General features: G+C 58.2%; 4 protein-coding genes across 4 annotated transcripts; 1 reads left to right on the top strand and 3 right to left on the bottom strand.

The window, feature by feature from the left end:
• Positions 1 to 216: 216 nt before the first annotated feature.
• HRG_04592 (uncharacterized protein) lies at positions 217 to 1,055 on the bottom strand (the record flags this gene model as incomplete). Its single annotated transcript, XM_044863063.1, has 3 exons — positions 217 to 633; positions 699 to 885; positions 1,015 to 1,055. 3 exons carry the CDS (start codon positions 1,053 to 1,055, stop codon positions 217 to 219), a joined length of 645 nt encoding a protein of 214 aa, XP_044721677.1.
• A 2,475-nt stretch (positions 1,056 to 3,530) lies between these two features.
• On the top strand, positions 3,531 to 5,737 carry HRG_04591 (uncharacterized protein; the record flags this gene model as incomplete). Its single annotated transcript, XM_044863062.1, has 3 exons — positions 3,531 to 3,910; positions 3,980 to 4,907; positions 4,967 to 5,737. The coding sequence occupies 3 exons, from the start codon at positions 3,531 to 3,533 to the stop codon at positions 5,735 to 5,737; spliced, it is 2,079 nt and encodes a 692-aa protein (XP_044721676.1).
• Positions 5,738 to 6,532: 795 nt separating this feature from the next.
• HRG_04590 (uncharacterized protein) lies at positions 6,533 to 8,305 on the bottom strand (the record flags this gene model as incomplete). Its single annotated transcript, XM_044863061.1, has 1 exon — positions 6,533 to 8,305. The coding sequence occupies one exon, from the start codon at positions 8,303 to 8,305 to the stop codon at positions 6,533 to 6,535; it is 1,773 nt and encodes a 590-aa protein (XP_044721675.1).
• A 1,981-nt stretch (positions 8,306 to 10,286) lies between these two features.
• HRG_04589 (SUR7/PalI family domain-containing protein) lies at positions 10,287 to 12,365 on the bottom strand (the record flags this gene model as incomplete). Its single annotated transcript, XM_044863060.1, has 5 exons — positions 10,287 to 10,773; positions 10,841 to 11,377; positions 11,459 to 11,610; positions 11,653 to 12,119; positions 12,176 to 12,365. The coding sequence occupies 5 exons, from the start codon at positions 12,363 to 12,365 to the stop codon at positions 10,287 to 10,289; spliced, it is 1,833 nt and encodes a 610-aa protein (XP_044721674.1).
• Between the last annotated feature and the right edge of the window lie 583 nt (positions 12,366 to 12,948).

The following is a 12,948-nucleotide window of genomic DNA, read 5'->3' as shown; positions in this document are numbered from 1 at the left end:
AGCATTGCCGACAAGCGGGTGGCAGAACCGAGTCGTCGGTAACCTATCATCCGTCTCCGTTGTCAAGGTGCCAATCACGGTAACGGGTTGCAACTCAAGAGCGTCGTATATGAGTGTCGATGGAGATGACCCGTTTAGCAACAGGTCCCTTGCTCGTTCCGAGGATGTAAGGCCGACTGGCACATCACCGCCCAGTTTCATACGGAACTGAAGCAATCAGTCTTTGATGGCATGGGAAGTTTTGCGGCGAACAAGACTCACAAGCAGGCAGGTGCTTGAAAAGGGGCTCCCGTCGGAGGGTGACATTCGCGCACCCAGAGCAGAGATGCTATCTTTTTGCGAAATCGGGACATAAACCCAGATGATTGATTGTTGGCGTCGGCGAGACAAGCGTCGATATGTCGAGTGGGCACAAGGCGCTTCCCATGTATGAGCATGGATGGCATAAATCTCGCCATAGCTGAAGAAGAAGGTGATGCCAGTCGTCTCGCTCAAGTTGATCGTTCTGAACTGGGTGGAGCTGGTGATGGCTGCTGGATAGAAAACGCATTGTCCCAAGTCGGGGGGCGTTGGCGTATCCCAAGTCTGGAGCCCGTGGCAGCCTTTGGGCAACTCCAAGCGCAAGAGTCCAAACTAGGGCAGCATCTGCGTAAATATGGAAACGGATCAAGGAATCGCCAGGAGGGCGAGTGACGTACCTTGAAATGTGCCATGACGCCTTCGAGGCATGTATGGTCCAGAATGACGAAAACGAGGCCATTGGTGCGCCATCTTTGGAAGCGAGGACGCTCAGGCAGGTTTTCGACTTTCTTGATTCCCCGCGAGTCGATGGTCAAACGAATGACGGACCGTTGGTGGAGGACTTTGGTGATGATCGGTCGAGCACTGCGATTCCATTCCGAGACTGTGCACAGGGGGATAGACAAGGGCTGAGGCGATGAAACAGCTGCAGACAGTCGCCGCGCAACCTCGGACGCTGCGTTATACCGCCAGAATAGGCATGTCGCCGAGTACCGATAAATCATGTGCAGGACTTCCGGGGGAACCAGCCTCATTCTGGGTGTGCCGAGATGGTGAAGCATCGAGACATCTGCTACGACAGACATTTCTTCGAAGTGAAAATTGGGAGCTTGACGCCACGGATTCCGCCAGGCGGTGACAGCCCACAAGTGATCTGGGTGGTCGTCCAAGCTACACCGATGGGCCACGAAGTCGAAGCAATCCGAGTGGATAGTCGAGATCTCATCCAAGGCAGCACAGGTGCCACAGCCCGGCTTTCGACATAGGGAGGTGCGGCTCTTGCCCGGAGGACGATGGCCGTAGCCAGGGAAAACGAAAGGGCCTTGGCGGTGAGAATAGGCCGTCGAGTCGGTGCTGCCGACGACTAGCGATTTTGTACTGTGTTAGCAGCAGGAACTTGTCCAAGGGATTGATAGACTTGCGCAAAATGATTCGTTCAGCGACCTCGACTTCGCTGCGACAGATGCCGCAATGCGTCCGTAGGCCGGCATGACTCAGGCCTTTCTCGAGAGCCTCCATGACCAGGTTTGTTGCTTCTCAAATTTAGAGTCGCTAGCCGTGATATAGGGAGAGCGGCTCAAGCAGGGGCCGCTGTTGCAGGTTCATAATCGCGGCCGAAGGTCGTGTCGAGTCGTCAAGACGTTACGTGAAGACAGGCCTGGCGCGCAATCGTAGGCTAAGCGAAATCGTTGGTAAGGGCAGTCAGTCAATGGAGTTTTGTCAGCACGAAGCCTGACTAATACGTAGCCCTCCACCACAAGTGAGGCTGTCTACGCCGACGCCACCGTGCGAACAGCGGGACGGCCGTCCGTCAATGGTTCACTTCTCTGGAGGAATGGCCAAGGCCTTCTTAGCAATGCCCAGCAACACTTCACAGCACATCCGCCCTGAACGCCGGCCAGAACCTCTCCTCTGCGTCCTGCTTTAGTGCCTGAAGAGAGGTGAAAGGCTTCAACATGGCCGGCTCCGTACGCGTGTCTCCAATCTGTTGGAAACACCATCTCCTGGCACGACTACCCGTATCAATCCAGAGAATTCCAACGCGACAGGCACTGTTTTAAACTTGTCACGACGAGGCTATACCGGTGCAATATATCCTAATGCTATATCCCAATGCTATAGAGCAGTGTCATATTCATCCACGCCACGCAGCACTCACTACATGTGCATTCTTTCAATTTGATATCTCCCAGGAGTATCTCGATGACTTCGAGTCCGACAGGCCTACGTCGTTCCTATTTGTGAACTCGACCCGTATGTTTGATCTCGGTTCCAGGAGCCACAGGGAGCATGTGGTGTCGAATTTACGGGACATTATGCAACTAGAATCTCGTGTGTCTGCCAGACGAGCAACAGTTGAATATCTCACCAGACCAGCGAGATATATGATTGATGAATGATAAACGTCTTGCAAATGCACGCGGGTGATGAGCCCAGCGTGTCTCGGGTTGCCCGTCTCCGCGCCATGTGCTGCTCACGACGTGACTGGTATATAGTTTTCCGTCATGCCTCCAGTCCGTGACCAACGTCTGTCCGTCCGCTACATGCTGCGTCTTTGGGGCCGCTGTTCTGCAAGGCGTAGAAAATTATGGCTACGACCCGTCGGGGGGACTGGGGCCTGCTCACTCCTCCAAAGACAGCAAGTTGGCACAGGTTTAAACCCTTGGTCTGTCTGATAGTTGACAATCTTCAGAGAACCAAATCGGCCTGTCAATGCCAAGTCTCGGTGCTTAACTCGAGCGTTGTAATCGCCCCGAGGACAAAAAGCTCGTTGAACCTCGTGAAATACTATTCATCCACCAGCCCAGAGAATCCCCTTTCTTAGGGCAGCCGCGGTGACTGCAACAAGCGTCGGTCAAGTCAAGTCCATGCTCGGGTGTTCGTATCTGTAGAAACGCAACAGCGCCCAACTCCTCGCGTGCGTGATTGGCGCGAACAACTGGCCATATTCCCACGGCAACCAACCCTGGGCAGGCGGACAGCCTGGGCAGCTGGCACACACAGGCCAGAAAGGCAAACCTGATTTTTGAGGCAGGCCTGCCCAGTCATGAATCAAATCACGCGCCCCGTGACGGTAGCCCAAAACTTCCTCCACCCTTCTCGCCTGTTGACAACTTCTGCCCGCCCTTTGTGTTTGCCGCCTTCAACCACGCTCACTCGCAGCCGCCGTCTTCCACTGCTAAACCGCAGACTGCCTTGTAACAGACGACGACTTCATCTCTCTTGTTGCTTTTCCCTTTCAACTCGAGTAAGAGGCAAAAACCTGCTGTTTGCTTCCTCGCCTCCTGCTAACTCAACTCCCAGTTTTCAGCATCGCGAGACTGTTTCTCCGAATTCATCATGAGACGCCAGAAACGGGGACGAAAGCAGGCCGTCGCCGCCGTGCAGCTGCCACGATACCACCTTCTCAGGATGCCGGCGGAGATAATTCTCCTTTGCGCGGAACTTGTTCGCCCACCCGCTTCTCATGACCCTTCACTCCCATGTTTCCTCTGCCGCCAACGGAAACCATGGCTAACCCCCAACAGCTGGGCATGCGAGACCTGGTATCTCTCTCGCAGGTATGCAAGATGATTCGTGCCGTCGTCGAGAGGATGCTCTGGCACACTCTCGTGGTCCGGCCAGTCGTCCCCAGCAGCATCAACTGCATCCCGGCTGCCATCCCCCGCGGCATTCCCGTCCGCTTCGTCCGGCACCTTCATTTTCGTGCCGGCGACGAGCTGCTCGAAGAGCCTCGCTGCGTTCACTGGGATCCATGCCCCCAGCGGACGGGCGTGAGCAAGTTCAAGATTGAGCCCAAGAGCTTCTTCTGGGCCCGCCTCGAGGAGCTCGGGTCGAGAGCCATTGGCATAGTCGATCGCATCAGGCGCGGACAGCTCAGGAGCTTCAGGTAGCTCTCGATTCTTCGGGCCTATTCCTCGGTGAGATTTTGCTGACGCCTTGGGGGTTTGTGCCGCAGTTGGGAAATGGGGGCATGCTTGCCCGAGGCAGTCTTGCAGCAGCTCGCCTCCACGCAGTCTCAGATCACCTCGTTGAAGCTGGTGACCGACGGCCGCTGCGATAGGTGGCCGGAAGCAAGCCTGATCTATGCCAAGAGATTCCGCGATCTCGAGAGCTTCTGCTGGACCGGTCCTCCCGACCTTTCCACTCTCGCAGAGTTTCTGGGCCCGCGTGAGAAGCCCGTGGGTGGCGGTAAAAGCATCCAGGTTGCCAGCGGGCTGCATGCTCTCGAGCTCGACTGGACCACCAAGGACATCTACAGCCGAGCCAAGAAGTGCTCCCACAGGTCCTTTGATCGCCACGTCTGGATCAACCCCCCTCACTGGCCCGATCCGCCCATCAATGCCTTGCCCTCGTTTCGAATGTCGCAGCTGCAGGTTCTCTGCCTGTCCAAGGTGCCCATCGCCCGCGACACGTTCTGGCGCATCTTGGACCTCCAGACTCTTCAGTCGCTCACGATTCGAGACTGCTCTCGCTGGATGCAGGCCATGGGCCACGCCATCGACAACGGAGCTACCCGCTTCACGCTGCAGACGCTCGAGCTCAAAAGCTCGGGCGACAGCTGGATCAACAATGACGACAACGAGGACCAGTGCAAGTGGCTCAAGTTCCTCGGCTTGATCGACCATGTCGACGAGCTTTACCTTGCCATCGAGGTGACTACCGCCCCGGTGATTCGCAAGTTCTGGAAACTCTTCGACAAGCTCGGCGACATGGCCTCCTCGCACGTGCTGCATTACCGTGAAAACACGCGCGCCGACTGGCTTGAGGACGCGCTCGACGTCAGGGACCTGGGCATGTCGAACGGTAAACAGCGCCTCTTGTTCCAGCCCTTTGTCAACTCGAGCGTCGAGAGTCTCGGTATCTGCTGTGACCCGCATCATCTGGTGAGTTGAAAACATGGCCCGCCCCGGCTGGGCGAACGCAGGCTAACCACGCACTCTAGAAACTCGTCTTGAAGCCGTTTGCGCGCAAAAGCACGTTGAAGTTCCTCCACGTCCGTCAGACGTTCAGAGACTTGGACGAGGTCAACTCGTGGGGCATTCGCACGAACCTCCCCTGGATCCACGCGCCCGAGGTGCCCTGCTCCAAGCTCCTGGAGAAGGCCTTTTTCGAGTTTGCCCAGTGGGCGTTTGGCTCGCGCGGCATATTGTCGCTTGACGTGCTGGCCTTTGGCGACTTTGGCTTCAGCGACGCGCTCGAGGATCACAACTATCTCCTGTTCCGGTGCGCAGAGTCCAAATGGGGCTTCCGCCTCATCGGCGTCGAGGACGAAGAGGGAGTGCTCGTCATCAACGAGAATCGCCGTCTGCTGATGTCGTGTCCGGTCATGCCATACATGCCGAGCGCCGCAGAGATGGAAAGGGAGCGCGACGGCGTGGGCTCCGCGATGTATGTCTCCGGCGCACTCTCGGCACCAACCACAAATGAAGGGGCCCACAGCGGCGCCAATCTGGAGATCGAGGCAGCCTGGAACTACGACAACGAGTCGGGTTATGACGAAGCCGAGCAAGACGACGGCGAGCAAGACGACGGCGAGCAAGAGGGTGAGAAGACCAAGGAGAAGACCAAGGAGAAAACCAAGGAGAAGACCAAGGAGAAAACCAAGGAGAAAACCAAGGAGAAGACCAAGGAGGGCGGCAGCAAGCCAAAGTGTGACGAACCCAAGGAGTCCGAGGCTGTGGCGACGACCAAGGAGAGCGTCGAGAACGAGTAGAGAGAGAGAGTCGCCTCGGCGAAGAATGCTCTCTGCCAGCGCGAGGGGATATGCAGAGTGCCATTGGGACAGAGTACGAGGCTTGGCAGACTGGTGGCGGAGGAATTCAGGTCAGAGAGAGAGGGCCTTTACAAACAAGCTGGTGGCGGAAGAATCGAGAAAGGGGAGGGGGGAGAGTGAAAGGGGCCTGTGTACACGACATGGCAGGCCGACGGTGGCGGAGGAATCAAGGCCAGAGAGACAGAGGGCCTTTAATACGCGACAAGATTCATGAGTAGAAGATGGTGGCGGAGGAATCAAGGTCAGAGAGAGAGGGCCTTTAATACGACGACGGTGGCTGGACTGGCTATAGAGACGTACCTTGCTGGCTATTGGCCAAGACAGACAATGGAACAAGCTGACAGGCCGGTTATAATAGTAGAATTACTGTCATCGTTCATCTGACCAAAGCCGAGGCTTGTTGTCACGATTGTACGGTACGATGGAGTCATGGACAAGCCCTGCATCGAGGCCAAGAAAGAGTCCAAAAATCGTCATGTGTTTGATTCTCGCCGCGGAGCACAAAAGAGGCCCATGTACATAATTGTGTTGTGATACCGAGTACCGAGTGTAGCCTCTATTGATACAGACTTTCTGGCTTAAACGCGGCCCTTGTAGCTTGTCGGCAACGAGCCCTCGAGTGCTGTTGCTGTTGACTATGGTTGCTTGACCACCAAGATCCATCCAACCAAGCTGAAACCAACCATCTGTGAATGCAAATCCCCTGTTCAGAGCGCCATATGCGTCTCTGACATATTAATTTCCTTTCCATCCCCCCGTGGTCGGACCCTTCTGGATCGGCCGGACGAAACCGGAGCCACTCCCTTCGCCCGTCGCGCCGCAGAGGCCCTCGTCAGGCGTCCCAAACTGCCGAAAGGGCCCGTCCAGCGCCTGCTCATCGGCGTGGCGCACCAAGGTGGCATAGACCATGTTGAGGAGAGGCTTCATGTGCTCCGACACAGGAGTGCGGCCGGCCTCGGCAACGTCAATGGGGACATAGTCAACCTTTGGTTTCTTACGTCGCCCGTCACCAATCGCGCCATACGAGTACTGCAGGTTACGGTAGTTGGATTCCCGCGACACTTCGTCGTGCTCCATTCCCATCAGGTCCGAGGCTGCGAACCAGTCTTTTGCAATCCTCTCGTTCCGGGTCTTGATCATCTGTTCCGTCAAGCGAGCGGTGCCTGGGACGTATCGTGCACGATTAGCAGACGACGGATTTCGCCAGTAAGCCAAGGACATGTCTAGCGATAAGTCCTGAGGTGGCCCGGGCGCAATCTCGCTGACGGGCAAAACACGGGGGCGACGGGGGCCATCTTCCTCTGCCGTGGAACTCCTCACAAGGGTCGTGATGTCGTAGTACTCGTCTTCATCCGAGGACGGGTCGCCGGCGGGCGGCTCGAGAGAATCCATGCCAAGGCTGGAGATGTCCTCGATGCCCGCCTGCGCCAGTGTCTGGTGGGCGATGGCGAAGCCCTCGGCATCTTCCTTGGAGAGTCCATTCCCCTGGTGCTTGGACTGGAGAGCCTTAAAAGTGGACTCGAAAGTCGAGGGACGGTACTGGCGTTGACCTGGCGGTCCAGCAGTCAAGGGCCTAGGGGCTCCCGGTCCGGTAGCAAGTGTGGTCGGTGCCGGTGCCATGTCGCCTTCAACGCTCGAGACTGAGCTGGGGGATCGGACCATGGGAAGCAAACGTGTCGGCGCATAATGGTGATCGAGCGTTGCCGAAGCATCCATCTGGGCCGGACGAAGCAGATCCATTCGCTTACCGCAAAGGTCGATGTTTGGCTTGTCAGAGGAGGAGCCGGCCCGCTGGCGCATAAAGTAGAAGGGAGACGCCAAGTTACCGGCCGAGGAGAGGCCGCCAAGCTTGGACCTTTTACCAAGAAGAGCCTTCTGAGCGTTCTTCTGGGTCGGGTTCGGATACGAAGCCAGATTGTTGAGCGATTTGACCGTCATGTTCTTCAGGTAATTCATGCTGACGTCGTCGTCGTCGTCGTCATCGTCGTCATCGTCGTCATCGTCTTGTTCGGCGCCATTGCTCAAGTTGGCGTGCTGGTCGGGGGCGAGCGTCGCTTTGCCCTTGTCCTGCTGGTCGGCGTCCTTGTCGGGGACGAGGAAGGAGACGGGGGCAGGGAGGTTTCCGGAGCGCATACGGGGCGCCTGGAGGGGCATGTTGATGGCGGCGTGCTCGAGCTCGCTCATGGGACTGATGGCACGGTCGTAGTTTTGCTGCAGGGGCGTGTACTGCCGCAGGGTCGAGGCCGGGCGTCCACTGGGGTTTGTGGCGAGGGCCTTTGAGGACAGGCCAGCCAAGATGGACTTGGGGAGGAGAGAAAGCTCGGAGTGAGGGTTGCCCAGAGTCCACTTGGCGGAGCGGCCGCGGCGGGTGGGAGGTTGGAGCGGCAAGGCAGAGCTGGGGTTGTAGATGGTTCCAGCCGTCGTGTAGGTTGGCTGCTTGGATTCGGACGAGGGCGCAGTCGAGGCCCGGGGAGGAGAGTTGCTCGTGGTGGAAGAAAGACTGTCCATGGTCGATCGGCGGGAGCTCTCGCCTGGCTCGACGGACAAGAAAGGGCCGCCGCCGCCTTCGCTTGCCAACTGCAAAGGGACAGAGAGAGGGAGGGTCTAGAGGAAAGTCCGGGTTAGCGACGACGAAGGCCTTCCTTGGCTTGTGCATCACCCACAGCTGAGAGAACCGGGAAACGGGCAAGCAGGCGAAGGCCCGTTGCTATCGGACAAAAACGAAAGAATGGAGCGAGCGGCGAGGAACCAGCTCGACAGGATGGACGAGAGGCGAAAATATGCCAAACGAATGGCGTGAGGGCGCCAAAGAAATTGTCGCCTCTCGAACGTTTGCCGTGCCTGTCTTTGCCCTACAACGCCAGATCCGCAGAGAATAGACAGTGCGATGGTGTCGATTTCATGACCAGCAAGGCAGAGTCGAGGAGAAAGAGCCGCCCATTCTTGGGGGAGGAAGGACGGATGAATTCCAGATTTAAAGGAAAAGAAGGCGATGAAAATAAAAGGGGGGAAGAATGGCGGTGGTGGTGGTGGTGGTGGTGGTGGTGGAGGTGGGAGGGGGGAGGGGAAGAAGGAGAGAGCGCAAAGGCAAGTACGGTGTACGCGCGCAAGCAGAAGGCAACGAACGATGGAAGACGGAGTTCAGACAGCACCGCAAAACCACTGAGCCAGCACCGCCTTTGAACTCGGGCACAAAGGATAAGGCTCGAAGGCCGCGGCGTGCGAAGAGAAGAAAAGCGCAGCTCCTGCTCACCTCGTTCAAAGGACGCCCACAAAGGAGCCCGCTCGCTTCGAGTTTCGCACAGCGAGTCTTGCTCCCCAGACACGTCGTTGAACAAGAAAGAAAATCTTGGCCGGCGCATAGCCAAGGTAGAGAGAGTGTGGGAGGAGAGGGGGGGAGCCGTGGTAGATCGGCCTCCATCAGCCTCCCAACCCCAAGCCACCGCAAACACCACCATCAGGCGGCCACGAGAATTTGGCGGGTGCGAGATTTGGCACAAACTCTGTCTTCTGGAACGGCGGGACCACTCAGCCTAAGCTGCGCCACCGACCGTCATCCCCTTATCGCGCTGAGCTCACGTCTTGAAGCTTCCCCAGCTCCTCTCTGGGCCTTGTCCTCGGCCAAGGCCTGCCTATCCTAGAATTATCCAACATCCGAGGCCGTCAGCGAGCTAATCTCATCAAAGCGCCTCAGGGTCTTTGCACTCACCGGTTCCCGTTCCCTGCTTCGTCCCCGACGCAGCCACCTTGATGGGCGCGACGCAAAAGCATGCTCATCGTCACCGCCTCACGCCAGGCACCAAGAAAGCGCAGAATAATCAAGCTTTCTATTTCAGCCCCTGCTCTGACTATTCACTATCCTAGCCCGGCTCACCTTGGCCTCTTTCCCGTCGCTCACACAACGCAGGCCCCGTTCGAGCGCGCCTGTGTCCGTTCCAAATACCGTCTGCCCCCCTCAAATACGCCGAGAGAAAGTTAGCTCTGTCTCGCTGGACAACGCGGTCCCCGAGGATGCTTGTGATCTCGAATCTGGTGAATGTGCTTGCGTCACTGGAAAAAAAAAGTGACGCATCGCTGTTAAATGCGGCAAGTCGTCATGTTCAGAGGTCGTTAAAAAGCCTGTCAACACTGCACAGACATATGGATAATAAATGTCCATGAATTTGATGCCCATGTTCTCTCGATCGGTTGCTGTGTTCCCGTTACTGGCAGGAGCGTGGCCACCCGATTCAGCTTCCCCAAAGAGTTGGACAAGAGTTTCGCTAGTAGAGTTGCCCGTTGAGACCACGTCGACAGTTAATTAGAAGAGAACTAGATACCACCGTGACAGGTGGCTTGTATGCAAATGACACCCAAGGTTTGACCCCGGCTTAGCTCAGCCATGTTGAGCCAGGCCAAGGGATTCATCGAATCGAATCGAGCCTGTAGAGAAGAAAAAAGACTCTTGTACATGTCGTGTGTGGGCTAGGCGGGACTTGTCCCGGCCTGTCTACAAGGGGCTCGTTGGGTAGGCCCCGCCGGGCACCATGCCAGGGCCGGCTCTATGTGTGCCGCCCTTGGAGCGGCCGCCAGGTAGCTGGAAGTCGGGGTTGTCCAGCAGCAAGTCCTGCCGCCGCTGCTTCTGCTGCTGGGCCATACGACGGGGCGGCGCGTTCTGGTATTGCGGCCCCTGCATGGTTTTCGGGTTCCAACGAGGGTTGACTCCCCGCTGGGAGATGGAGGTGAAGTTTGAACGTTCAGATTCAGAGGGGCTGCGAGCCCTGCCCGTCGGGGCGAGGCCACCCTCGTACCCGGGGTTCGCAGCGGGCCGGGGCTGGTTGTCTGCGTGCTCCGGACCACTGTACAGAGCATACACATCCTCGTAGTAGTTGGCGTCCTGGGGGGCCTTTACGGGCGGTGATTTTGGTCCAGCGGCATCCGCGCCTGGTCGGTTCGGCGGGGCCTGGTTCCACGCTGCGCGGGGCGGGACATACGGCCTAGTCGAGATGGAATCAGCCCCTCGCTTTGCACAAAAAGCCGCTCTCGAGACCTCGCCCAACTTACTCGTCGGTGCTGTATCTGCTTCCCTCGGTCATCATGGTTTCATGACGAGCCCGAGGTCGAGCCTGTTGCAGACCGACCATGCCAGCCACGTCCATGTCATTGTCTCGCATCTGGCCGTACTGGTCAGCCGTGTTGGGGGCATCCGCTTGTGCCGCTTCCATCTCTACAGGTTGGCCCACTGCCGTTGAGGGGTCGTTTCCAAGAAATGGCGGAGGCGATTCGGCCCTCGGGAGGCCGGTTCCGGGGTTGTGCGCTTCATAGTCATTCCTGAACGCGGGCGCCGCGGCATTTTTCTCGGCATACCAGCCGGGACTGAGCGAGCTCTGAGGCGGTTGCTGCCCGTAATACATGGCATCGGCCGACGGCCTCCTATCGTACTGCCCAGCGTTGTTGTAGGTCGAGGGCGGCCCTTGCGCACCCCTGTTTCCGTACATGTCGCGTGGCGGTGGGCCGTACGCTGCTCTCCCGTCGGACTGGCCGTATCCTCCTCTGCCTCGCATCGAGCCTCCGCGTCCGTATCCGGGGGCGCCACGGCCTCTGTATCCCCCGCCAGCTCCCTTGTCTCCTCCCCGGCGGCTGTCATACACGTTGGGAGGGACATTGGGCGCGAGGGCATACGGATCTCGAGGAGGAGGGGCCCGTCTCAACGCAGCTTGACCCGAGTCTGCCATGCCGTAGGGGACCGCGTTTGGCGACCTCTCCGAGTGGGTTCGCTGCGTCAGTTCGTCGCTGGACCGGTCCTCTTTCGTTTGGTTTTCAAACGAGGCGAACTGGGGCAGGTTGTCGTCCATCCCGCCTTTGCCGCCGCTGACCAGAGGCAGCGTGGGCTGGTTCGCGACGGCAGTAGAGGGCTTTGACTGGACCTCTCGGGTGTAGTAGTTTTCTCCGCTCATCTCGGCATTCTCTTCAACCCTCCTCTTGTGCGCCAACCTACTAACTACGGCGCGGCGCATGGCGCAGGAGCCGATACCACTCAGGCCCAGGATGATTGTGGCGGCGAGAACCATGTAGGAGCCCCACGCAAGGTGCGGAATGAACAAGAGAACGTCAACCAAGAAAGCCAGGAGGCAAATGAGAAAGGTGATGAGGATGAAGATGAAGAGGACGAGGAGGTACCTCGCCGAGTGGCCCGGGCCGTGGAGATGGGAGGCCGCGGCCATGACGAACATGGCGAGGGCGAGAAGCGCGGCGACGGGATGGACGATGAGAATGACGGAAATGGTATCGCGAACGCTGACGGGCAGGTCGAATGCCTGGTTGTCGTTGTCGAGCAATTGCTCTGGCGTGCACGTTAGCAAGAGGCTGCAGAAAAGGGGGGGATTGGGGGGAGCAAACCTGTGTCGTATCCTACGCCGATGGAGCTGCAAGTGCCGCCGTCCTTGCAAAAGCCAAAGACTCCAAACTTTGCATCCTTGAACGATCCCATGGGTATAAACTTGGTGACGGGAACGGACAGGGCCGAGAGGAGCAGCAGGCCAAAGGCAGCCAGCAGCAGCAGCGACAAGGGCGTCGCCGGTCGCAACATGGCGGCGGCTTGGCTCTAGGCCAGCAGCGTCAAGACGACGCGACCTATGTTATCGTGGTCGTCGGCGGCGGCTGGGCATGCGAGGGCGGGCTCGATAGTCGCGTCATGGGAAACGGAGGACGAGTGCGAGCGCCGAGGCGCGTTGGCGAGATGAGGGCGCCGTTGGCAGGGACAATGAGCAACGAGTGTCGGGGAGGACAGCCTTGTTGGCTCTAACGAAGCCCGCCAAGGATCGAAAGCAAATGGCGGGCGTCTGGCGCATCGGACGACACGGCACAACGGTGGTCGGCACAAAGGCAGCGGTATCGCGTCAGGGAATGCTGAGGTGCGAACGACGGCGCCTGAACCGCCCGGGTTGCACGCACTGGAGGTGGTTGGTGGTGATGGCTCTCGGCTGCCGTCGACGATGGACGCAGGTCAATCTATGGATGGCGAGAAGGCCCAAAAGAGGATGCGAGGCAATGGCGCAGCGCCTCCGCTTCTTGTCCTCTGAGACGAGAGTGGAGAGTGTTGCATGTCAGTGGTCCCACCCTGCTAAACTCTGAAGCGCACAATTCCATTCACTCTGTCGTCACCCCCCCGT

This window comes from Hirsutella rhossiliensis (genome assembly GCF_020360975.1).
Source record: "Hirsutella rhossiliensis strain HR02 chromosome Unknown scaffold00004, whole genome shotgun sequence".
NCBI classification, from domain to species: Eukaryota; Fungi; Ascomycota; class Sordariomycetes; order Hypocreales; family Ophiocordycipitaceae; genus Hirsutella; species Hirsutella rhossiliensis.
This window is presented reverse-complemented; position numbering and strand designations above follow the sequence as displayed.